The following is a 21,959-nucleotide window of genomic DNA, read 5'->3' as shown; positions in this document are numbered from 1 at the left end:
CTGAAAAGCCCAACATAGATCTGCCAATCCGTTAACGCGTCGAGGACATACTTCATACGGAACTTGGCCTGTTCCTCGACGACGCCTTCACGGGCCAGGTCGTGACCGGCTGTTTGCGAGCGCAGCGAGTGGATGACGTATTGACGCTCTTCCTCGGTGAGGAATTTGGCTGTCTCGGGGAAATCGTACATGAAAAAGGGCGCAACGACACCGACGAGGACGGTGAGGATACCCTCGAGGATGAAGATCCAGCGCCAGCCGGCGTAGTTACCGACGCCGTCCATTTTCTGTACTCATGGTTAGTAGAGTTCTACATGTGGCTGTGGTCGGGTGTGCGTACAGCGATGGCCCATGCAAGGATACCAGAAAAAGCACCGGCGATACTCGCAGCGCTGAAGAACATGGCCTGGCGGTATTGGGCGAGGTGGCGCGGGTACCAGAGGGTGATGTAGTATGCGATTCCGGGGTAGAGACCGGCCTCTGCGACGCCAAGGAAGAGACGCGCGATCAGGAGGCCGTGGTAGTTCTGGACTATGCCCATTAACGTCTTCAAAGGTTAGCTGCGTTGTTCTTGGCCCGATTGCGGAGAGTGTGCGTACCATGACAATGCCCCAGGCGACCATCAACAATGGCAGCAGCCGCGAAGGCCTCAGCTTCTTCAGAAGCAGGTTACTCGGTAACTCAAAGGCGACATAGGTGAAGAAGAAGACCGTCACTGCCCATAGCATCAGATTAGCCTCTGCACACAGACACACACCACTCCCAGTTCCCAGAAATCCGTCAGCCACATACAGCACCAATTATACTCCCGCCCCGACATATGCAAATCATCCAACATGCCCTCAATTTTCGCATTGCCGATATTCCCGCGATCCAAGAACGCAAGCAGATAGAGCAGCGCAAGCATAGGAATAAGTCGCAGGTCCATCTTGCGCAGGACGCGCTTCTGCATCTCCGGGGAGAATTGCGGTGCAACCATTGCGCCCACGCCTTTCTCGCCTAGCGAGCCGGTTGGAGTCGCATTTCCGTGCTCGAGCGCGAGGGCGCCGGGTTTTTCGAGGTCAGAGTCGGAGGGGTGCGCCATGTTGGTCGACTCGGGAGAATTGTGTTGTGATGGGAGGAAGGGCGATGGGGGAGGAGAAGGCTGCGATCAGCGCAGACTTAAATATTCGAGTGAGCATGGCTCTCCGCATTCTTGCTGAGCTTTCCCCAGACCGCGAGTTCCCCCACACTGGCGTCAAGACCTCGGGCGTGGAGTGAGGGGATACGATGGAAGCCTTGAATCAGAATGTCTGATAGGTTGATGCTCAGCTAAACAGGCCCACCACACCACAAGTCGTGTCTCATCTTCTCCAATAAGGTGCTCAGGATCCGACGATCTCAGTCGGATCCGGTGGTGTCGGTTCCGCGCGGTGAGAGTCGACCAACAGCAACACAAGAATCGTCGCTGAACCGTCGGAACCGGTCCGATGTGGCGCCAGGGTCCGTGTTCTGATGCAACAATTCGGCACTTGGGATCGCCGAGAGATGATTTGCGCAAACTTGGGGAGATAGATATATTGATATCGCCCTGATTGATCATGAGGGATTTTATTTGAGTTTGGAAAGACATCCTTCAACATGTTACAGTCGCAGAGACCTCAAGGCTCGGTTGTCATCATCGGTGCAGGGACGCAGGGAAGGAGATTGGCGTATATGGTACGGTCTTCACCTTTGCTGCAGGGAAATACTAATATTATCTAGTGGTCAAGTCGCGGTGGGCTTGTCTACCTTGTCGACTTGAACGAGCGCCAGCTTGAAGAGGGTCTGCGATATGTTCAGCAGCTTCGCACCGAAGCCGAGCACCCAGGAACATGGGGGGACGTAAGACTAGCGACGCCAGATTCATTAGAGTCGATTTTACAAGGCGCGTGGTTGGTGGTTGAGGTACGATATAAACAAATGTGAGAGTACAAGTTGCTAACTCCCACAGTGCGTCCCCGAAAACCTGGCCTTGAAGCAGAAAGTCCTCACCCAGCTGGATAAACTCACGCCAGAGAAGACAATCATCGCATCAAACTCTAGCAGCTACGGAATCGGGGAGATCATAGAGGGGTTGACCCTCAAATCTAGACAGAGGCTGCTGAGCGCGCATTGCTGTAAGTGCCTGGTATTCGCTGGTAAATGGTCGGCTCCTAATGTACAAACAGACTGGCCTCCAGAGACATCAGGTAGATTCTTGCCCAGACGCATGATTCGTCGTGTATACTAACCTCTCAGCAATCGAAATCATGGGCCACAAAGACAGTGACCCTGCCCTTCTCAGCCTGCTCTCCGACGAATGCGAAAAGCACGGCTTTTCTCCATTCCGCGTGCGACAAAGTTCCATTGGTTATATATACAATCGGTACGCACCAGCTTTCAAGCTCCCTCTACACACAAACCCCATACTAACTCCTCCAGCATCTGGGCCGCAATCAAGCGCGAGACCCTCTTGGCTCTCTCCGAAGGAATCTGCGAACCACAAGAGATCGACGCCATCTTCAAAGACGTGTTGAAGACGCCCAAGGGGCCGTGCGAGCAGATGGACATTGTTGGGCTAGATGTTGTTCTCGATATCGAGAAGCATTATGCGGAGGCAAGGAGTGGGCTTTCGAGTGAGCCACGCGAGTATTTGCAGAAGATGATCAAAGAGGGGAATCTGGGGGTTAAGAGTGGGCGTGGGTTTTATGATTATGAGGCGGAGAATGGGCATTGAGCTGCATGTAGTGTACATTCATCTTAGAGCAATATGCTTACAGCAAGAAATACATGATTTGACCTAAGACGTATAGTACTAGACCATCCGCCCAACAGAGTAGGGAACCGTCGGCGGCTCCCCAACATAGTCAACCACCTTTGAGAATGTCTCCCGAGCCGCCTTGACCGACTTGGAGCTCTGCGGTAAATGACTCAGGGTCCTCTCGAACAGCCCTCGTAAATTCGCATGTGCCGTGTGGCTGACCTTCCCGACCGCAAGATCCCGATCAACGGCCTTCTGCACGAGCTGCACCCCGGCCACGATATGGTGCGGATATGGGTCAATCGAGGTAATGGGCACAGTAACTGACGTCTCCGTCGCACCGACGTGGTCGAGTGTACCAGATTCCATATTCACAGTGATGGTGATGGTGTTGTGCAGGCCGAACATCAACGTGCTGACCACCACGCTCTCGGCGTCCGCGATGGTGTCTTCGATGTCAGCGAGGAGGTCGAGTCGGTCGGTGGCTTCGATCACGTTGGCTAGTAGCAGGATACTGAGATGGCAATGCAGCATCAGAGAAACTATCAAGTCAGCCACATACATACCAATATAAACGTTGAAGTAAACACTCACACCATCGAAACTTGGTATGCTGTCCCAAAAACGGCATCCGCCGCTCACACGCCTCGAGCGGCTGCCGATACGTCTCATTAAATTGCTGTATCCCCTCAACAACAAGCGAGAACGCCCGTTGCACTTCAGACTCATCATGCCCGTCCCGCAGCGCCTCCTTGAACACCGCCGTCAACTTCCACGCAAGCAGCTTCCACGCCGACGCACTGGAAATAATCTGATTCGCGCGGTCGTCGGAAAGAACATACACGCCCTCTGCATGCCAATTTTCCCATTTACTCTGAAACATCGTAATCCCCGCACGGACAAGGCGCCAGGGCATTTCCGCATCGAAGCCGAAAAGTCCCGAGGATAGGAGCGAGCGGCAGTTGAGCGTGAGCGAGGCAGACGTATCAAAGGTTATCGCGGCCCAATACGCGATGTTCTCCGCCGTGATGAAATCGGTCGTTTCGACAGTCATGGGGATCGAGAGGCCCGTCTTTGGCTTCGTAGGTTGTGACACTTTTGTCCCGTTGAATTGGAGACTTCGTTGGCGGGCGCGCAGGGTCTGGATTTGTTGGAGGGCGGCGTGGATGCAGACTTGCCCGAATATCCCGTCTGCTTCTTCTTCTTCGGTTATTTCTGCGGGGACGGGGGTCATTGCGAACAGGAAGAGGGAGAGCATTGAGCGGTATGAGGGGCGGTTGATTACGCGCAGCATGTCGCGTCGCGCCTGGCGCCAGAGGGCATGGACGACGCTTTGGTAGGAGGAGGCGGTCGTTGGTTCTCGAGAGGCGAGGGGCAGCCATCGCGCTGAGAAGCAAGTAATGGTATTGCGGAGGGACGCGTCCGCCAAGTGATCTTCTACTCTTGGTTCTTGATGCCCGGTCATCTCGGTCATCCAGCGGTCCAGCCGCTCACAGACCTCGGCGATGCTGTTACGGTCTTCGCCGACGCTGCTTTCAGATCTGTAGCTGTCAGTATCAACCCCTGTAGCTAGTCGGAACACGTACAAGAATGGGCAGCCATATCTACTCATCCACGATCCAAAGATCGTATCGAAGCCCGACGAGTAAATCGCCTGCGCCAAGCGGCAGTCAAACGGACTCAGTGCAGGGGATGACGCGTCCAGCATTGCCGTGTGCGACACAGGGCGTATCTCATTCTCCCGACTCCGAACAGCCTCTGATTGTAACGTAAAGAAAGAATCTCTCTTGCCTGCTTCCCGCGGCGCTGATGTATTGGGAGACACGCCTTCGACTGAAGAGCCCGTGTCCTGGCTCGGAGGCGATGACCCCGAGCCGCGGGGAGCTGCGGGTTTGATATTGTTCATCCACTGTATTCTTGTCAGCACGTTTATTTCCAACTAAGATCATTCGATTAAAGTGAATACCTCGAAAGTACACCTCTTCCGCCTCCTCGTGCATCGCGCACACGAAACAGACGGCTGCCCGGCTGTCCTCCGACTCAGGGCATCGCACCTGACCCTCAATCGCCGACACTCGTCACAGCTGGAGAACTGCTTTCGTCGCGCCACGAGATCTGCTTGCATGGTTGACCAACACTGATTCAAAGTCTGTTGTCTGACAGATCCAGGAGTTCATTTCCGCTGGACCCGGCGAGCCACGATGCGGGGTTGCATGGCGGCACGTGATATTTCTGGGGTAGACTCCACATGTAGTCCAGACTTCAGACCACTGCAGTGCAGTCCTGTGTTGATCCCAGCTGCCACGCAGAGATAAACATTGTATATTGATTTCCTTGTTGAAGCCGCCAGCAGTAGTATGTATGGCCCGTCAGCCGAAAAGCGGTCCTCAGCTCACTCCGGTCCCTTCACTTTGGCCCCAAATGCAATGGGTCTGCTCTGACTTGCAAACGAACTGTCCAATCAGGTGGCAACCTTGTCCGTCTCCGTTTGGTGTCCGTGTCCGTTGAGCTCGTCCAATGCAGTAGGGAGATCGGTAGATTTACTCCACTGTGCAAACAAGCTGGTCTATCGTAGCAGAGTCAGCAACAGGTAGCGGCCAATATATAAATTCGGTGTCTCCCACTACACTTTCCCGCCTCCCATCCCGACACCACCCATTTCACACTATACATCGACCATGTCTTCGACAGCAGATATCGTTATCATTGGCGGAGGGACGGCAGGTCTCGTCGTTGCATCCCGACTCGCTCGAGATTCAACACTCCAGATTGTCGTCCTTGAAGCAGGGGAGGACCAGACCGAGGATCCTCGAGTCCTCACCCCCGGTCTTTGGCCCAGTCTCGTCCATAGCCCCTCGGACTGGGATTTTACGAGTGTGCCTCAGGTAGCCCCAGCCGTGATCTATCCTCTCTATACGCCAGCTAACTGGTGTAGGACGCCCTCAACGGACAAACCATCGGATTCCCACAGGGCCGGCTACTCGGCGGCACAAGCGCCATGAACGGGCAAGCCCTGATCGCAAACAGCAAATCCAACATCAACGCCTGGGCCAGGCTCGGCAATTCCGGGTGGGATTGGGAAACTTTACTCCCCTACTACAAGAAGTCGTTTTCGCTCACTCTCCCGTCACCAGAAAAACGGACGGAGCTCGGACTCGAATATGTAGACCCGGAATATGCGGGGAATGGACCGCTCAAGGCGTCCTTTCCCGATGCACTTGATGACCCGGTTGCGAATTCTTGGGTCGAGACGTTCCGGGGGCTTGGAAAGTACATGTCGGGGGATCCGTTCTCGGGGAGTGCGATTGGGGGGTATACGAATGCTGCGACGGTTGATCCGGTGGCGAAGACGCGTAGTTATGTGGGCAATGCATATTATAGTCCTGTCAAGGAACTACCGAATCTGCGAGTCGTTACAGGGGCTCTGGCCAAGAGAGTCCTCTTCGACAACTCGACAGCCAACGAAGAGCCCGCAGCAACCGGCGTGCAATATATCAAAGATGGAACCCTCACCACCGTCACCGCTACTCGCGAAGTCATCCTCGCCGCGGGCGTCTTCAACACGCCCAAGATCCTCGAACTCTCTGGCATCGGCTCGCGCCCTCTCCTCGAGAAGCACAACATCCCCCTCATCGTCGACAACCCCAACGTCGGCGAGAACCTTCAAGACCACATCTTCGCACCGGTCTACTTTGAAGTAGCCGACTTCGTCGAAACAAAGGACAAATTTATGCGCGGCGACGCAGCAGCCATCAGCGCCTCGATGGAGCAGTACACAACCCGTAAATTCGGCACATTCACCGTCGGCGGAAACTACTCTGGGGCATTACTTTCCCTCGCCGACTTCGAGAATCCCGAGACTGGTGCGGCGGAGCGCAACAGCGTCCTGAATACAATCCCTTCCTCGCTCCCACCCTTCGAAACCGAACTCGCAGCCCACATTCGCTCGCTGCTTGAGGATCCTACCGAGGCAACAGGCGCGTACTTTACCTTCCTCGCGCAATCTGACCTCCGCGCAGCCCTTCCAGGAAACTACCTCACCATCGCCGCCTGCCTCGTCGGCCCTCTTTCCCGCGGAAGCAGCCACATCACCTCGTCGGACCCCTCCGAGCCACCAGCCATCGACCCACGCTACATGTCCCACGAGGTAGACCTCGAGATGCTCGCGCGACACACGCGGTACATAGAAACAATCCGCTCCTCGCACCCTCTCTCTACGATGCTCAAGCCCGGTGGACGGCGAAGCCCCGATGCTCCCAGTGATTTCCGCGCTGTATCCCTGGACACGGTAAAGAATTATGTCAAGGCCAAGGCGAAGAGCACGTATCACCCGGTGGGGACGTGTGCGATGATGCCGAGGGAGAAGGGGGGTGTTGTTGATGCGCGGTTGAGGGTTTGGGGGGTCACGGGGGTGAGGGTTGTCGATGCGAGTGTTATGCCGATTATTCCTAGGGCGAATGTGCAGAGTACGGTTTATGCGGTTGCGGAGAGGGCGGTGGATTTTATTAAGGAGGATCTTGCTGGGTAGAAGAGAGTGTATTAGCTGATTATAGAGAAGTGGAGAGATATCATAAGTCGTTATATCAAGGCGGCGACAATAGCAGATTCTTAAGTCAAGGCGCCGTCGAATAAACCTGCTCCCCACGCTTCTTAAACCCAGCAACAGCAGCCTGTCCCTCTATTCCCGTCGCCCACGCCGCAAAGTCCTTGGCCAGCGCCAGATCCTGCGCCTTGGCACCCACAAGCAGGTGCGCCGGCATAAGAAGTACATCCTTCGGATCATCCTGACCATGCTTGTACACCGTAATCTGATTCCGCACAGCATCATCAACAGAGAGATACGTGCCCCAATCCGTCAGCGTGTACTCATTCAGCACCGCGGCCGCTGTCAGCGCCTGGATCGGATACGCCATGTACTGGTGATACCAGTTCGAGTACTTCATCGCCCAGGGAACCTGTCCGATCCGAATCCACAGCTCCGAGTCCTTGATGCTCGTCGCAGACTTGTCGTAGCGGGACAGGAAGCGCACGGGGGTTGTGGTATCCCCCGCTTCGGCTGCGGCGTAGAGCGTGCTGAGCTGGTGGAAGATGTCGGTGTTAGGATCGAGTTTCGCGGGGTTTGACGGCGGGCCGGTTAGTAGGAAGTGCTCGCGGAAGATGTAGTGGCTGGAGAGCGCGATGCCCTGTTCGATTGCGAGGTCTTCAGCTGCTTGGGTGTAGGTTATGCCGACGTCGGCAACGCCATCTTTGAGGTACTTGATTGATTCCGTCGTGTCGCTTTTGTACCAAGCTACTTTGAAGGGCTTGGAGCCAGATGCAACGCGCGATTTGATGTATGCTTCTGCGAGGACTGTTTTTGTGTTTGTTAGTAGTTGTTCAATGCTGTGTATCAAGTGCTTTGCCTACCCTTGACAAGACCAGTCTGGCCGGCACCTCCATTTCCAATACGGAGGAGGATGGCCGAGGCATCTTTGTATCCCGCATCATAGACGGCCTCGGGATGGATACCGGAATCAGTCGGTGGCGCAGGATGCGCGTCCTCCTCCTTGATGCGCTCCCACGAGCCGTTCCCACGAAGGATCCAGATCTCGCCCGTGCTGGTGACCCGGTACGCAGAGTTGGCGACGGCAATGTTGACATTGTCCGCATTCTGATCCACCAACTCCCACGTCGATCCCCCCGTGTTCTTGTAAATCCGCCCGCTCGACTGCCGCTGGAAGAGACCAGCCTTACCCCCCGCAATCTGCACAGCCGTCGCCCCACCGATGAGCTCCCACTTGGCACCGTCATATCTCGCAACCTGCCCATCGCGCTTAAGCGCATACAGAGCGTGGTCATCCGCCGCAATTGCCGTATTCGAATAACTCGACTCCACAACGCTCCAATGCCCCGGCGCTTCGTATCGGCCAATCTGCCCATTAACCGCAATCTGATACGCCGCGTCGCCCACGAAGGCCAGGTCCCTTGTATGCGGATTCGTATCACGGACCTCCCACTTGCCGCCCGTTTCACGGCCCATATACCACAGCTTCGAGGTCGTCTTCTGCCACTGCCAGAAGGCGCCGTCGTGGCCCCAGAGGAGGGAGGCGTTTGAGCCGATGGCCTGCACGGTTTTGGCCAGGCGGTAGACGGTTCCGTTGCTCTGGCGAATTCCCAGCGGGGTGTTTGCGGCGATTTGCACATTCGAGGGGTTGCTTGTTATGATTGTTTTCCAGGGGGTGGATTTGTTGGTCGGGGTGTATTGTTTTATCGTCCCGTCTGTGAGCAGCTGGTAGGCTTCGTCGGCGACGACGGCGAGTTGGGAGAGGGTCATTTTGGTCCAAGGTTATGGAGATGGTCGAGTCAAGGTCAATTTAGAATGTGTGGTTGATGGAATGGGATGTATGGAGCTCTGGTTGTAGACGGTCTTTATATGTCTGGCCCATTCATCGTGGGTATCAAACCTACCCATCAAGAACAACACCCCAATCGGCAAAGGTTTCCAGCCTCATCACAGCTCAGCCAGCCGCTGCCATTTGTGCGAACTCAAGTCCGACCTGCAGCCACCCCAGCCCGGGGGGGCGCGGCCACCACAAATAAATCCTCCCGAATCGGGCGAGGCCAGCGCACTGCAGTGTCCAGCTGACGAACACCCCTGCGTGTCAGCATGAACGACATGGACGAACGACGGCAGTGGCTCGGTTGATCTGCAAGCTAAAGTGCGAAGGAGGTCCAGCAAGCCACGGAATGTGGGCCAGCTGCGTCGGTTCAGCTGAGCCCCTAGAGTCTTCAGAGAAGAGAGCTAAGTGCATTGTTCAGTGGGTGGGGGGTTCGCAGGCAAATGTATGCATATTCAGCCCCGCCACAAATATACGAGATAGATGCAGATATCGCGTCTTGGTTCCTACCCCGCTTCTACCATACGAACGAGTTCAATGAGCGGCGCCGTAGCCTGAACTGCGAGTGGTCATCAATCATTGCATTGCAAGCATAGCTAAAAATGACATTCACTGCCTCTTCCTTACAATAACATTGGGCCCCGACTTCGAAACCACAAAATGATCCACCATCTTAAAGTGTCCCGTCTCGTCCTCGCCAGTCGAATCCGCGAGCTCGAAATCAAACAGGTACAGCACCCGAGCCAGCGTCAATCGCATCTCCATCAGCGCCATGCTCTTCCCAATGCATCCGCGCGGGCCAATGCTAAACGGGCAAAAGGCCTTTCGCGCAAGCTCGACATCTTCTTTTGAGACTGTCCAGGCTGATTCTGTGGTCTTGCACACTGACCCTTCGATCCAGCGCTCGGGGAGGTAGGCCAGGGGCTCGCGGTAGTAGGCTGGTGTGCGATGGATTGTGTACGGGGGCGTACCGCAGCCCGTTCCCTCGGGAAGCGTGAGTCCATCAACCGTAACGATGGGATCAGATGCCTCGCGTGGAATCGAGCCCGGAACAGCCGGGGCAAGACGCATCGCCTCATCAATGCACGCTTTGAGATACGTCAACTGGTTGAGCTCGGCGCCCGTGACAATCTCCTCGACATCGTTGAAATGACTCCGGATTTCATTCTTCAATTTCTCCAGCGCACTCGGGTTCCGAACGAGGTAGAAGATCGCCGCGGCCAGACTCGTCGAGGTTGTATCGCTGCCCGCGATCATGAGTACATTGGCCTCTCCCCAGAGCTCCTGCGTCGCGAGACCTTTTCCGGTCTCCGGATCCCGTGCGTTGAGCAGGTAGTAGAAGAAGTCCTTTTTCGCGTCCTGCCCGATTGCCGTGCGCTCCTTCGCGCGCTGGTTCGCTTCCTGCCGCGACTCCATGATGAAGTTCCAGCGGTCGGTTGTAAGGCGCCGGATGAAGATTTGGTCGAGGTGCCACCGGTGCAGGGGCATCCAGAGGCCGCACTGTCTGGTCAGCAATGGACGAATCTATAGGTGGAAGGACATGTATGCGATGCTCACAACGTAGTGTCTGTACGCCGCGCGATCAACAAGATGCACCATGCGCCGCTTCGCCCCATCAATAAGCATATCGAAGCTCTTCCCAAAGCACAGCTCGCCCATGACATCGTACGTCAGGTACCCGAACCAATTTGCCATGTTGAACGTGCCGCTACTACCATCCTCCGCATCCACCGGCTTCGAGCCCGGCCGGTCCCGGCCCAGAATCGCACACAGCTGCCGGACATGAAGAAGCATAACGTCTTCCATCCCCTTCAGCGCATTATCCGAGAAAGCTTGGCTCAGCACGCGACGTTTCCGCCCGTGGACCAACTTATCAATGGCATTGTGCGTGTTGTAGACGCCCGCAATAGCCGGGAACGCATTGTAAAAGTCGGCCTTTCGGAACCTGTTGCCGTGCCCGTAGATCTTGTGCAGGCCCTCGACTGTGTTGACGGAGACAAAGTTCGGGGCCAGACGCACGTGTGGCCCGTAGCGCTGGTGCAGGTTGTAAATCCAGAGGTGGCGGTCGCCCTTGAGGCCGTGGTAGAGTTGGACGAAGGGCGATACGGAGGCGAGGAATGGGCCGGGGACGTTGGCGAGCGGGTGCAGGAACTTGGCGTAGACGGTCCAGATGAGTGGCTGGAATGATGCGAGTCAGTTGGTTAGCGCTCCTCTTGATTCCTCCTCGGTGTTACTCGGGCCTGGGCTACTCTGGGGTAAAACTGGGGACATACCGCGATCAAACTCGCCACCAACAGCCCCGTCGACCAGGAGCCCGGTATAAGATTCTGAAGCATGATTCTTGCAACTGTTCTTCAGCAATTTCTCATAAATACCCGGTTCTCGACCCCTCATTCTCATCAAAGACCGGAGGTATTTAAATGGGAAGGCGCGGCTACCCTCGGGCGAATCGAGGACGTCACGCCGCGGCTACCGCCGGGCTTATGTGCCCGAATTATCAGGAATCACAGCAATCAGACAGCGCTCATTCGCTGTGTTCTTGATGAGACGTTGATTACGGATATTTAACTTGTTCAGGTGCGGCTGTTTCACTCCTCTTTTCCAATGATCTTTGTCCAATTCGTGGTGCTAGCGGATGTTTTGCGCAACCCCCCAACTAGAGATATTGGCTCGCGATCCACCTCCAGCCGAGTACAGTCAGAGGGGTGCTTCTCATCCCATGGGATAGCGATGTCCATGGAACTATTGTCAACATTTGTGCACCATGGAAACCACGCGGGTTTACACCGCTCGGCGATTCGGAGAAGCCGACGCTTCCCTCCCCCTGGGACCGACTCAGCCCGACGAAGTAACTCATTGTGGTTGAACATGTGTTGCTGAACAGTCTGGAACCCCGCCTGGGCCTCCCGCGTCGTAAAGCGAAAGGGTCCAAACAAATTGATCCCGCCGCGGCAGCCTATTCTAAGTCGGAGTGTCGCCGAGCGTCCAGGGCAGCGTCGTCCAGATATGTGCCTGCTAATCGTCCGTCGCGATTTGTCCGTCATTATCGAGCCTGAAAATCTGGCCTTACCGAGTACAACTGGAGAGAGAGACAATTGGGATATCGAATGTCAGCGCGGGCTTTTGTGCACCGCCGATGGAGCGGTCTGGGCAGCTGAGGGGTAACTTGCCAGCCCGATGAAGGGGTTGTCAGAGGCTGAGGTGCGGAAGACGTCGATGGTTGAGGGTGCGACGATTGTGCATGCTCGGGTTGTTATCGTGGGCGTACTCTCGGCCGCGGAGAGGAGGAAGATGGCGACGACGGACTTGAGAAGGAGCATTGTCGATCTGGGTGCAAAATCTCAGGGGAGAGGGTGTGTCTGCAGGCGAGAGAAGATCTCACGACGCCCGTTTACCCCCCAAACTTATTTCTTGGAATCTTTACTTTGGCTAAAGTCGTCCTCCACAACAGCGGCCGGAGGCCGGATGCATAGTGCAAGCAGGGAGCTAAATGATGGCGAAGGAAATGGGCCCAGATTGAGGACCAGTGACTGTCGAACAGGAACAGTACACCACGCATCGAACCTACTGACGAATGAAGTCTGGATTGGTTGCACCCATTTCGACTAATGGGGCTCTGTCGCACTTCAGAATAATGGCGTTTCAGAATCATTATGGTATGCGAGCACGGATCGACTGATGGAAGACAAGGGCGAAGGAGTCCGATAAGTAAATTGTTTCTTATCGCCAAGGGGCCTAGCTGGGTGTGCACTATCTCACAATGGATGCCAATCCCCAGGTGCATATCCGCTCCGCCATGTCCAAGTCCATTCCAGTTTCTCGACAAAAAGAGCTATACAACCAGCCGAATGCGACAGAACATCCTACGTCAAGGAGAAAAGTCGGTCAGCACAAGTTCCTCAAAATATCGGTAGTAAGAAAGTGTTTGAGGAGTTTAGGTTCTCAGTAACCTCGGGTGGTACACATTATACACCAGACTTAAGCAATACTGATGCTTCATTTCGGCGAGTGAAAGGTTGTGCTCATCATGGAAGGGGGATCAAGGTGAGATAAACAGAAGCTCTTACCTTCTACAAGCTGCCACACAACGTACGACAGCCCACCATGCTTGGTGTAAAAGTACCTAAGATGTCTCAGAGGCTCTGGCAGATCGAGTAGCAGTAAGCAGGGCCGCGATATTTATACCCCAAAGCAGACAGTGCCAGACAGGCCCTTGTGCGAGCCTCTCTGCAAGGCCAGGCCGTTCTAAGCTGGACATTGACACACCATGCCTTGGCCTTTATATTCTACTGGATGAAGCTACGGGTCCCTGGCTGCTCCAGATTGATGCCTCGTATTCCGCGAGTCAAATCAGCCAACCAGAGTTAGAGACGATGAGTAACCGTGTTACCACTTCGGAGAATGAGTCAAGGAGACTTTCATTCTCTGTGTGTATCATTATCTTCATGTGGAAAAAGGGAATTCTAAGTATTATCTTCGAGAGATGTCAACTTGAGATCAACCAAGCAATCGGCCCCTCAGCCAAAGAACGATCGCGATCCGGGATCCACTGTGGGCTCGATGATCCCCACGGGACTGTTGTGGCTCCAAGGTCCAGCACTCTTGGGGAGAGAAATTCGTTCAAGTCATGAAGATGCCGGAGAGCCGGAGAGTGCCCATCCACGGGAACCCACACTTAGGGTTATTTATTTTCTTCCTGGGCGCTTCTCTCCCATCAAGGTTGTGTCTGACACCTTAAAATGGCCTTGCATGGTGTGATTGGCTGCGGTTACCTTGTGCCTGGGGCTTCAGGCACGAGACGCCATGACCGGCACTATTCCCAGGTTTTTATCAGCATGATCTTCAACCGTCTCTACTCCGTTGTAGCGTACATATTCCTGCTTCCCAGTCTGGGAGCTTGCAGTCACTCTTGTAAATATTCTACTACGAAGCAGGCGTACCATGGAATGAACTGTTGAAGTATAGGCCAACGTTGAGCGAAGTAGAAAACGTCATATCCTTGGGAATATATTTTCGGCACTGCCTGCTCCATTGTGGTACGTCACTACAGAGCTATTGCCATGCGCCTGCAGAATCAATGTTTCGTGTACCTGAATCAGCTCCAGATATGACACCTATCGTATGATGCTATCTACTTGCCTCCAGAGAGTTCCGAAGCGAAATAACACTTCCCACTGTTCCACATCACAAGTGTCAGACTTTTCGCGATCGGCCCCAGGGACTGCTGCAAGCGCAGAGCTGGACCTTGGAATGGCCCGGAAAAGGTACCCGGTGATTGGTGGCAATTCAAGCCGAGCAGCACGTGACCTTTAATGACGAAGCCCCGAAGGTGATTTGCCCCGCGACTTTGCGATCATCGATGTCTCTTGTCGCCTCCAGGTTGTTCCTTGGAATGCTTCGGGTTTTTCATCCTCCGCTTCGCCTACAATAACAGCCAGCTCTGTGGCTTGCTCGACTCTGGGTCAGCCACGTGCCCCGCATGGCTTGAGACCGCCTGGTGAAGTCGCCCGCACTTCGCCTTAGTTTTGACCCTTTTCGTTCGCTTCACTCCCCCAGATTCGCTAGCCCACAAGTGCATTCCAGATCGAATCTAAGACGCCCTGAGCTCAAGCCAATGCACTCGATAATCTGACCTTGTTTACTCCCCGACATCCCGCTCCATTTCTCCGAGCATGTCGTCCAATCACCCCCCTTCCTTCCCACCAGCCGATCGTCCCTCCGATCCGCGAACCTCGGCGTCCGACCAAGAGAATGCCTCCTTCCCCACGCAGCAGTCAACAGCGTCCGATCGAGTCTACCCCGTGCGATCCCTAGTATCCCTCGATCCCTCTCCTGCGACAGATACTCCTTCACAAATTCTTCGGAGTCCCCTTTCTCCGACCGGAGGGGCTCGCCTCTATTCGATTGTCGATGGCGATCCTTGGGGGCGTTTGCGGTCGTCGTCGGACGCCAGGACACACTCCGTCGACTCGAGCGGCGAAACGAGATACACACCAGAAAGCTCTGAGCGATCCTCTCAGCGACCATCGGAAACATCAACTAGACCGCGGTCAAATACATTGGGATTGACAAGGGGCGATGAGAAGCCGGTCTTTACCCCCAGCTCTCAGGGAGATACCGATGCCGACAACGAAGGGCTCGTGACGTCCCGTTTTCGACATGTCGTTACCGACGATGGCCACGCCGTGATTACCGGGAGAACGGTCGATTCCTTCAAGGCATGCGAAGACGAGCCGATCCACATTCCCGGTGCCGTTCAGAGCTTCGGAGTTCTGATAGCTCTACGCGAAGAAGAGGATGAAAAGATGATTGTCCGCATCGCTAGCGAAAACTCGGAATCCATACTGGGCTACTCGCCGAACGCCCTGTTCTCTCTCTCTTCATTTTGTGAGATCATGTCAGAGGATCAGGCGGACAATTTTCTGGATCACGTCGACTTTGTGCGGGACGACGCATACGACCCCATCGTGGATGGCCCCGAGGTTTTCATGGTGACTGTGAATAAACCAGATGGCGGTACCGTGCGGGTGTGGTGTGCGATGCACATTGGGCCTGCCACTAACGGTTTGGTTATTGCCGAGTTTGAGCTGGAAGATGACCTGACCAACCCACTCGCTGCGTCCGGACTTGTCACCCCCGATGTTCCGACCAACACCCTGGAGCAAACCCCGACGGCGGAACAGCTGGCGGCCAGCACATTGTCCATGAATCAGCCGTTGCGCGTACTCCGCCGCGCTCGCCGACGCAAGGGAGAAGCTGCTGCTATGGAGATATTCAGCATCGTGAGCCAGATTCAGGAACAAATGGCTCGTGCGGATTCGATGGAGACTTTGCTGAATGCCACCGCTGGTATTGTCAAAGAGCTCACAGGTTTCCACCGTATCCTTGTCTACCAGTTTGATTCGGAGTTCAACGGGAAAGTTGTTGCGGAACTGGTTGACCCGCTTATGAGCATTGATTTGTTCAAAGGCTTACACTTTCCGGCCGCGGATATCCCCAAGCAAGCCCGGGATCTGTACCGGATCAATAAAGTCCGTCTACTCTACGATCGAGACCAGGTCACTGCGCGCCTGGTGTGCAGGACGCTGGAGGATTTGGAGACCCCGCTTGACATGACGCATGGTTACCTTCGTGCAATGTCGCCGATCCACATCAAATATTTAGCGAACATGCAGGTTCGCTCGTCCATGTCTATCAGCATCAACACAGCAAATGATCTCTGGGGCCTCATATCCTGCCACTCGTATGGGAGTAAAGGGATGAGGGTCTCGTTCCCCGTTCGAAAAATGTGTCGATTGATCGGAGATTCCGTGTCACGAAACATTGAGCGCCTATCCTACGCCTCACGATTACACGCTCGCAAACTCATCAACACGGTCCCGACCGATGCCAACCCATCTGGATACATTGTTGCCTCTTCCGACGACCTTCTTCGACTCGTTGATGCCGACTATGGTGCACTTTGCATTCGGGGAGAAACCAAGATCTTGGCCAAGTCTCCGCAAACACAGGAGATGCTGGCCTTGCTGGAATATCTCAAACAACGCAAGTTAAACTCTGTTTTGACTTCCAACCACATTGTCAAGGATTTCAGAGATCTTCAGTATCCTCCGGGCTTCAAAGATATATCCGGCCTGCTCTATGTACCTCTGTCGACCGACGGTCAAGACTTTATCGTTTTCTTCCGCCGTGGGCAGATGACCGAGGTGAAATGGGGCGGCAACCCGAACTTGGCAAAGTTCACGGCAGGTCACTTGGAGCCGCGCAAAAGCTTTCAGACTTGGAGGGAGCTAGTATTGGACCGCTGCCGCGAGTGGACGGAGTCCGAGGTCGATACTGCTGCTGTGCTGTGTCTGGTATACGGAAAGTTCATCAAAGTGTGGCGACAGCAGGAAGCTGCTCTGGAGAGTTCCAGTTTGACCAAGCTACTATTGGCAAACTCAGCCCACGAAGTGCGCACGCCCTTGAATGCGATCGTCAACTACCTCGAGATTGCTCTTGAGGGAGCACTCGATGGCGAGACGCGAGACCATTTGAGCAAGTCGTACTCGGCCTCGAAGTCTTTGATCTACGTCATTAACGATCTTTTGGACTTGACCAATGTGGAGAAGGGACAGAGCCTCATCAAGGATGAACCTTTTGATTTGCAGACGACCTTTAACGAAGCGACAAGCATGTTTGAAAGTGAGGCCAAGCGCAAAGGGCTTAATTTCACAGTGCTGTCCCACCCAGGAATTCCCGACACTGTGATCGGAGACCAGCGGCGAGTGCGACAGTCGATCAGTAACCTCATTTCGAACGCGGTGCAATATACATCCGCCGGTGGAGTCACAATTGAGATGTGGCGTGCCCCCGAAGAACGCGAACCGGGCAAGGCAACAGTTAACATTGCCGTTTTGGACACAGGGCAGGGTATCTCTCCTGCTACATTGGACCAACTCTTTCACGAACTGGAGCAGGTCTCGGGAGAAGATGAGTCCAATTACTATGCTGGAAGTGGATCAAACTCGCCGCGACGAGGCGCCCCCGCCACTCCCGAGAAGAATGTTCTTGGACTCGGATTAGCACTGGTCGCTCGCATCGTGCGCAACATGCACGGACAGCTGACTGTGCGGTCGGACGAGGGAAAGGGGAGCCGCTTTCAGATTTCACTTCAATTCCCAGTACCAGACGGGACCGAGACAAAAAATCCGACCATGGCACACCTTCCTATCCGCACAAAAGAGTCGGTGACTGATTTCCATTCTAAGGAGGACGTGATCCTCGTTGACAATACCTCTACGACGTCAGACCGGAGCAATCGAGAGAGTCCTGTTCCCCAACCGGATGGTGCTGCAGCAACCCAGGAAATACCTCGATCATTCCCGGGTAATGCGGAAGAGGATGGCGCAAATGATGCTGAGGCCTCGGCCCCACGGGAGCGCGACGAAATCGAATCTGCCGAGACCACTCCCACTCAGCAGCCGACACCGCAACCCGACGCGCAGCTGAGTTCCAAGCCACCATCCCAGACTACACCTGCGCCTACAAATGAGTCGGAAGGGGAGAAGTTGCGCGTTCTCGTGGCAGAGGACGATCCTATCAATGCAAAGATAATCCAGAAGCGACTCGGAAAGCTTGGATACAGTGTCCATTGGACTGTCAACGGGGAGGAGTGCGCGACTGCGTATGCTGAGAATCCGACCGCGTGGGATGTCGTATTGATGGATATTCAGGTAAGCTCCGCTCTACTTCAAGCAGACGAACTATCGCTAACAGCAACCACTTAGATGCCCATCCTCGACGGTATGGATTCGACCCGACGGATACGCCAGCATGAAAAGCAATCCGAGAGCGAAGGCGGTACGAGCCTGCACGTACCTATTTTTGCGGTCTCGGCCTCCCTATTGGAAAAGGACGCCCAGATGTACATGGACACGGGCTTCGATGGGTGGATTATGAAGCCTGTCAATTTCGATCGATTAAACACCCTGTTCTCCGGCATTCGGGAGGAGCCTATACGCAATGGCGCTGTCTACGAACAGGGCCAGTGGGAAAAAGGAGGATGGTTCACGCCGTACACGGAGTCGTGAGCCCCCCGTCGTTTAGCGTGTGTTTCGTTTTCTTCTCAGAGATCGCAGTCTTGACATGTCTTTTCCGGAAGCAAGCGGGCGAAGACGATCCTCAGATTTGGTGCCTGGCGCATCTTGTTTACTGTTTCTGTTTAAACTTGATACCACTCTGTACATACATCGGGAGATATCATTCACATGGGGTCAGCGATCAGCGAGCAGCGGGCAGCGGGGCATCATCTATGCCTGAACATCATATGAGCCATGACTACTAATATAGAATCACATCACATCACATCAGCGAGCCCACCCAGTTTAGATCCCAGATACTCCCTGCATTGCCCAGGTCAAGTGGGAACTGGCCCATGTCGAAATTGCTCATATTCCACGAATCCAACAGACTCATATCTCCCATCTCCGCTGAATTCTCCCCGCGCTCTACATCAGAGGGCTGCCGAGTCCGTCCGCGCATAGCCGCATCCGACAACGTCCCCAGAATCCCTCTATACCGGCGCGCCTGCGGACTGCTCAGCGCGAAATGCTCGAGGATCTCCCGCGCCTGCGCGATGGCGTGTTCATTCGAGTCTGACGCGCCGAGCTGGCCAAAGTACGCGGAGCAGATGGTTAGTGAGGAGACGAAGGTCCATGCCCTACTTTTGTTAACGATATCCAGATAGAGGGGATCGCACCAAGGAGAAGGGAGGTACGTACACGGCCAGCGGCATGTTACTGTATAATGCTCCTGCATTAAGGAGAGCATGTAAGATACGGATCGTTTCGATTGCAGCGTGTATACACGACAGCGCATGCGTCGCGAGTTCATCGTAGACTGCGTCGTTCTGAGAATCGGACGGTACGCCTATAGCCGTAGAAGGAGCCGACTGCGAGCCAAGCCGCGCACGCAGACTCGCAACGACAAACGGCCGGGTCAGGAGCATCATTGCGAAGTGGTAGCTGCAGAGCACATTTGCGTTCCGTAGCAAGACTGGATGTTCCTGCATGAGGACCGGGCCCTGGGCATGTGCCGTGGGGATAGGGATAGCGAGGACTTGCGGGATGCTCTTGATCGCCTCGCGGAGTTCCTGCGCTAGATCCTTCAGTACACCCATGGAGACGGTGCGCTTCGTGTAGATTTCGTTGACGGTGCGCTCCATGAAGGAGAAGGCGTGGGCGGAGTACAGCATGGGTGTTTCCTGCGTGGCCAGGACGCTGGGGTCGGGGTCCGAGGGCGGCTGGGTAGACGACACGGTGCAGTCGGTCGTGATGGTCGCGGACGTCCGGCCCATCATTGCGCAGAAGAAGAGGTCGTGGTAGCGGAGGGTCGCCCAGATGCGTTCTCTGACGATATCAGTGCTGAGGGATACAGATGTGATGGAAAGAGAGAGACAAACCTCAACCTCGCCTCCCCCACCGGGAAACTCCTATTCGTCTCAACGCGATGCAACCCCAACGCCTTGGCCGCACTAATCGCAATCCCCAGATTCAAAAACGCCCCGTTCCGTCTCGAGCCAGCCAGCATATACAGACTGATCAGGATAAACGCCTGCACCGTCTCGAGACTGGGGTCATCGGTTAGATGGAGGAGGGCGATGTGGCGTCCGTGATGGTAGAAGGAGTGTGCGCGGCGCTTCTCCATGCTATTTGTATTCGAGGCGCGTGCTTGGGATGCGTAGGCGAGGATTAGGTAGAGGACTGCTTCGCTGCCGCGGTGGGTGGAGAGCGTGCCGTGGATCCAGTGATACAGGAGGGTTTCGGTGGCTGCGGGGTCGATTATGTCGAGGAGGCCGGATGTCTAGGATTAATTAGTGGAATGCGCGGGGATAGGGTCAGGATGGAGGTGCGGGTGCTTACAACTGTGAAAAAGGTCTTGATCAAGTCCGTTAGGTCCTCGATGCTCCCTGTAGAGGAGAGGCTCCGGTCGTCTGGATCCGGCGGGAGCTCTTCGAACTCGCGCGTGTGGATGGCGGTATTCGATGGCTGGGCCGCGCGCTCGATGAGTTCTTGTATGTTCTGGAGAAATGATAGCGCAGAGCAGTCCCCGAGGTAGACTGGAATGGTAGGTTAGCGCTCATTGTGCGATCAGAAGGTAAGATCACCCACCAACGTTGCCGCGCGTGTCATAGAGGCTCTGAGGCAGCTTTGGAACAGCAATCTCAATAATGCCATCGGTCTCATTTGAGTTGGTACCAGGTGCCCCCTTTTGTGCTCTTTGGCGCCGATGGCCATATGATCGGACGCGGTCGGAGTAGGCGCAGCTCTCGGGCTGTTGACGTCTGGCACATGTGTTGCAGGGAGACTTGCCGTCGCATTTCAACTTGGCCGACTGGCAGTGCAGGCATGCTTTTGCAATGCGTCTGCGATTACTTTCCTGGACCTGGGGACGCGGCATCTGAGAGGACAGACAGGTTGGTTACGAAGAGAACGGTGAGAATGTTGTGGGAAGGCGGGCGGGGTTGATTGGAGTAAATAACAGGGGCCAAAACCAGACCAGAGCCCAATCTGATCACACCGCAACAGGCTGCTTCATCTCCGGCGTCGCCTTGTACGAGATCCTTCCCGCCGGCAAAAAGAACAGCGCAACCAACGCTCCCCCTCGAACCTCCGGATAATGATGCGTCCCAGCCCCCGGCGACGTCCACCCGGCCCCCTGCCACCCATTCATCCCCTTCAGCTCCGCCGTGGGGTCAATCTGCACGACGCAGTTGATCTCCCCATAGGGATGCAGATGGTACTGCCCGCGGTATTCTGCCTGACTATCCATGTACACCGTCGTGATGCTGAAGAAGCGCGTGCGTTCTGTGGGAGTGTAGAGGCGACTGCGTCGGTATTTCGGGCCGTCGAGCTCGTCGGTCGCGACCCAGCCTTCGTTGTTGGCTATACCAGATCGGATGAGGCTGCAAAAGTCTTCGTAGAAGGGGTTTCCCGGGCCGTAGTTTTCATTGAGGTGTTTTTCGAGCTCGTGGCCGGGGGTTCTGCGATAAGATGGTTAGTGGGGTGGGAACAAAGCAACCGAAGTGAGGACGCACAGATCAGCGACCTCGGCGAAGAATTCTTCGGCGCGGGCGATGAGCTTTTCGGCGTTGGGGTGGAGGGTAGACATTTTGCTGGATATCTAAACCTGGAGAGATGGATTGCTGATTTTGAAGATGAGCCGGGGGAAGTTGGCAGGGATGCTTTATCTGTGCACTGAAATGCGGAGAAGTACGTATCCGGTACGTATCCGACGCTCCGGTGGCAGCGCCCAGACTCGACACAGCGAATCAGACGGTC

General features: G+C 55.1%; 9 protein-coding genes across 9 annotated transcripts; 3 read left to right on the top strand and 6 right to left on the bottom strand.

Moving 5' to 3' along the window:
* Positions 1-51: 51 nt before the first annotated feature.
* On the bottom strand, positions 52-1,084 carry BJX68DRAFT_264169 (major facilitator superfamily domain-containing protein; the record flags this gene model as incomplete). The annotated part of the gene is made up of 4 exons (XM_071044911.1): positions 52-287; positions 341-547; positions 600-715; positions 793-1,084. Coding segments are annotated over 4 exons (851 nt in total), but the record flags the coding sequence as incomplete, so codon positions are not given.
* Positions 1,085-1,179: 95 nt separating this feature from the next.
* On the top strand, positions 1,180-2,737 carry BJX68DRAFT_264168 (3-hydroxyacyl-CoA dehydrogenase family protein; the record flags this gene model as incomplete). Its single annotated transcript, XM_071044910.1, has 6 exons — positions 1,180-1,251; positions 1,744-1,926; positions 1,973-2,138; positions 2,190-2,210; positions 2,260-2,386; positions 2,443-2,737. 6 exons carry the CDS (start codon positions 1,180-1,182, stop codon positions 2,735-2,737), a joined length of 864 nt encoding a protein of 287 aa, XP_070902226.1.
* On the bottom strand, positions 2,700-4,373 carry BJX68DRAFT_280076 (uncharacterized protein; the record flags this gene model as incomplete). The annotated part of the gene is made up of 3 exons (XM_071048862.1): positions 2,700-3,303; positions 3,356-4,302; positions 4,348-4,373. The coding sequence occupies 3 exons, from the start codon at positions 4,371-4,373 to the stop codon at positions 2,816-2,818; spliced, it is 1,461 nt and encodes a 486-aa protein (XP_070902225.1). The 3' UTR covers positions 2,700-2,815.
* A 1,035-nt stretch (positions 4,374-5,408) lies between these two features.
* BJX68DRAFT_280072 (GMC family oxidoreductase) lies at positions 5,409-7,331 on the top strand. Its single transcript, XM_071048861.1, has 2 exons — positions 5,409-5,646; positions 5,697-7,331. The coding sequence occupies exons 1-2, from the start codon at positions 5,440-5,442 to the stop codon at positions 7,287-7,289; spliced, it is 1,800 nt and encodes a 599-aa protein (XP_070902224.1). The 5' UTR covers positions 5,409-5,439; the 3' UTR covers positions 7,290-7,331.
* Positions 7,332-9,364, bottom strand: BJX68DRAFT_218375 (uncharacterized protein). Its single transcript, XM_071037858.1, has 2 exons — positions 8,168-9,364; positions 7,332-8,111 (listed from the first exon to the last, which is right to left on the bottom strand). The coding sequence occupies exons 1-2, from the start codon at positions 9,072-9,074 to the stop codon at positions 7,375-7,377; spliced, it is 1,644 nt and encodes a 547-aa protein (XP_070902223.1). The 5' UTR covers positions 9,075-9,364; the 3' UTR covers positions 7,332-7,374.
* A 383-nt stretch (positions 9,365-9,747) lies between these two features.
* On the bottom strand, positions 9,748-12,458 carry BJX68DRAFT_264164 (cytochrome P450; the record flags this gene model as incomplete). The annotated part of the gene is made up of 3 exons (XM_071044909.1): positions 9,748-10,638; positions 10,696-11,316; positions 12,270-12,458. The coding sequence occupies 3 exons, from the start codon at positions 12,456-12,458 to the stop codon at positions 9,748-9,750; spliced, it is 1,701 nt and encodes a 566-aa protein (XP_070902222.1).
* A 2,173-nt stretch (positions 12,459-14,631) lies between these two features.
* fphA (putative sensor histidine kinase/response regulator) lies at positions 14,632-18,882 on the top strand. The gene is made up of 2 exons (XM_071037856.1): positions 14,632-18,353; positions 18,408-18,882. The coding sequence occupies exons 1-2, from the start codon at positions 14,811-14,813 to the stop codon at positions 18,708-18,710; spliced, it is 3,846 nt and encodes a 1,281-aa protein (XP_070902221.1). The 5' UTR covers positions 14,632-14,810; the 3' UTR covers positions 18,711-18,882.
* On the bottom strand, positions 18,846-21,187 carry BJX68DRAFT_218294 (transcription factor domain-containing protein). Its single transcript, XM_071037857.1, has 5 exons — positions 20,790-21,187; positions 20,541-20,737; positions 20,081-20,481; positions 19,401-20,027; positions 18,846-19,339 (listed from the first exon to the last, which is right to left on the bottom strand). Exons 1-5 carry the CDS (start codon positions 21,076-21,078, stop codon positions 18,982-18,984), a joined length of 1,872 nt encoding a protein of 623 aa, XP_070902220.1. The 5' UTR covers positions 21,079-21,187; the 3' UTR covers positions 18,846-18,981.
* Positions 21,188-21,192: 5 nt separating this feature from the next.
* Positions 21,193-21,789, bottom strand: BJX68DRAFT_264161 (DUF4863 family protein; the record flags this gene model as incomplete). Its single annotated transcript, XM_071044908.1, has 2 exons — positions 21,193-21,661; positions 21,716-21,789. 2 exons carry the CDS (start codon positions 21,787-21,789, stop codon positions 21,193-21,195), a joined length of 543 nt encoding a protein of 180 aa, XP_070902219.1.
* Positions 21,790-21,959: the final 170 nt, after the last annotated feature.

This window comes from Aspergillus pseudodeflectus, assembly GCF_044049435.1.
Source record: "Aspergillus pseudodeflectus strain CBS 756.74 chromosome Unknown BJX68scaffold_9, whole genome shotgun sequence".
Classification (NCBI taxonomy): domain Eukaryota; kingdom Fungi; phylum Ascomycota; class Eurotiomycetes; order Eurotiales; family Aspergillaceae; genus Aspergillus; species Aspergillus pseudodeflectus.
Note: the sequence above shows the minus strand (reverse complement) of the source record. Positions and strands in the feature narration are given on the sequence as shown.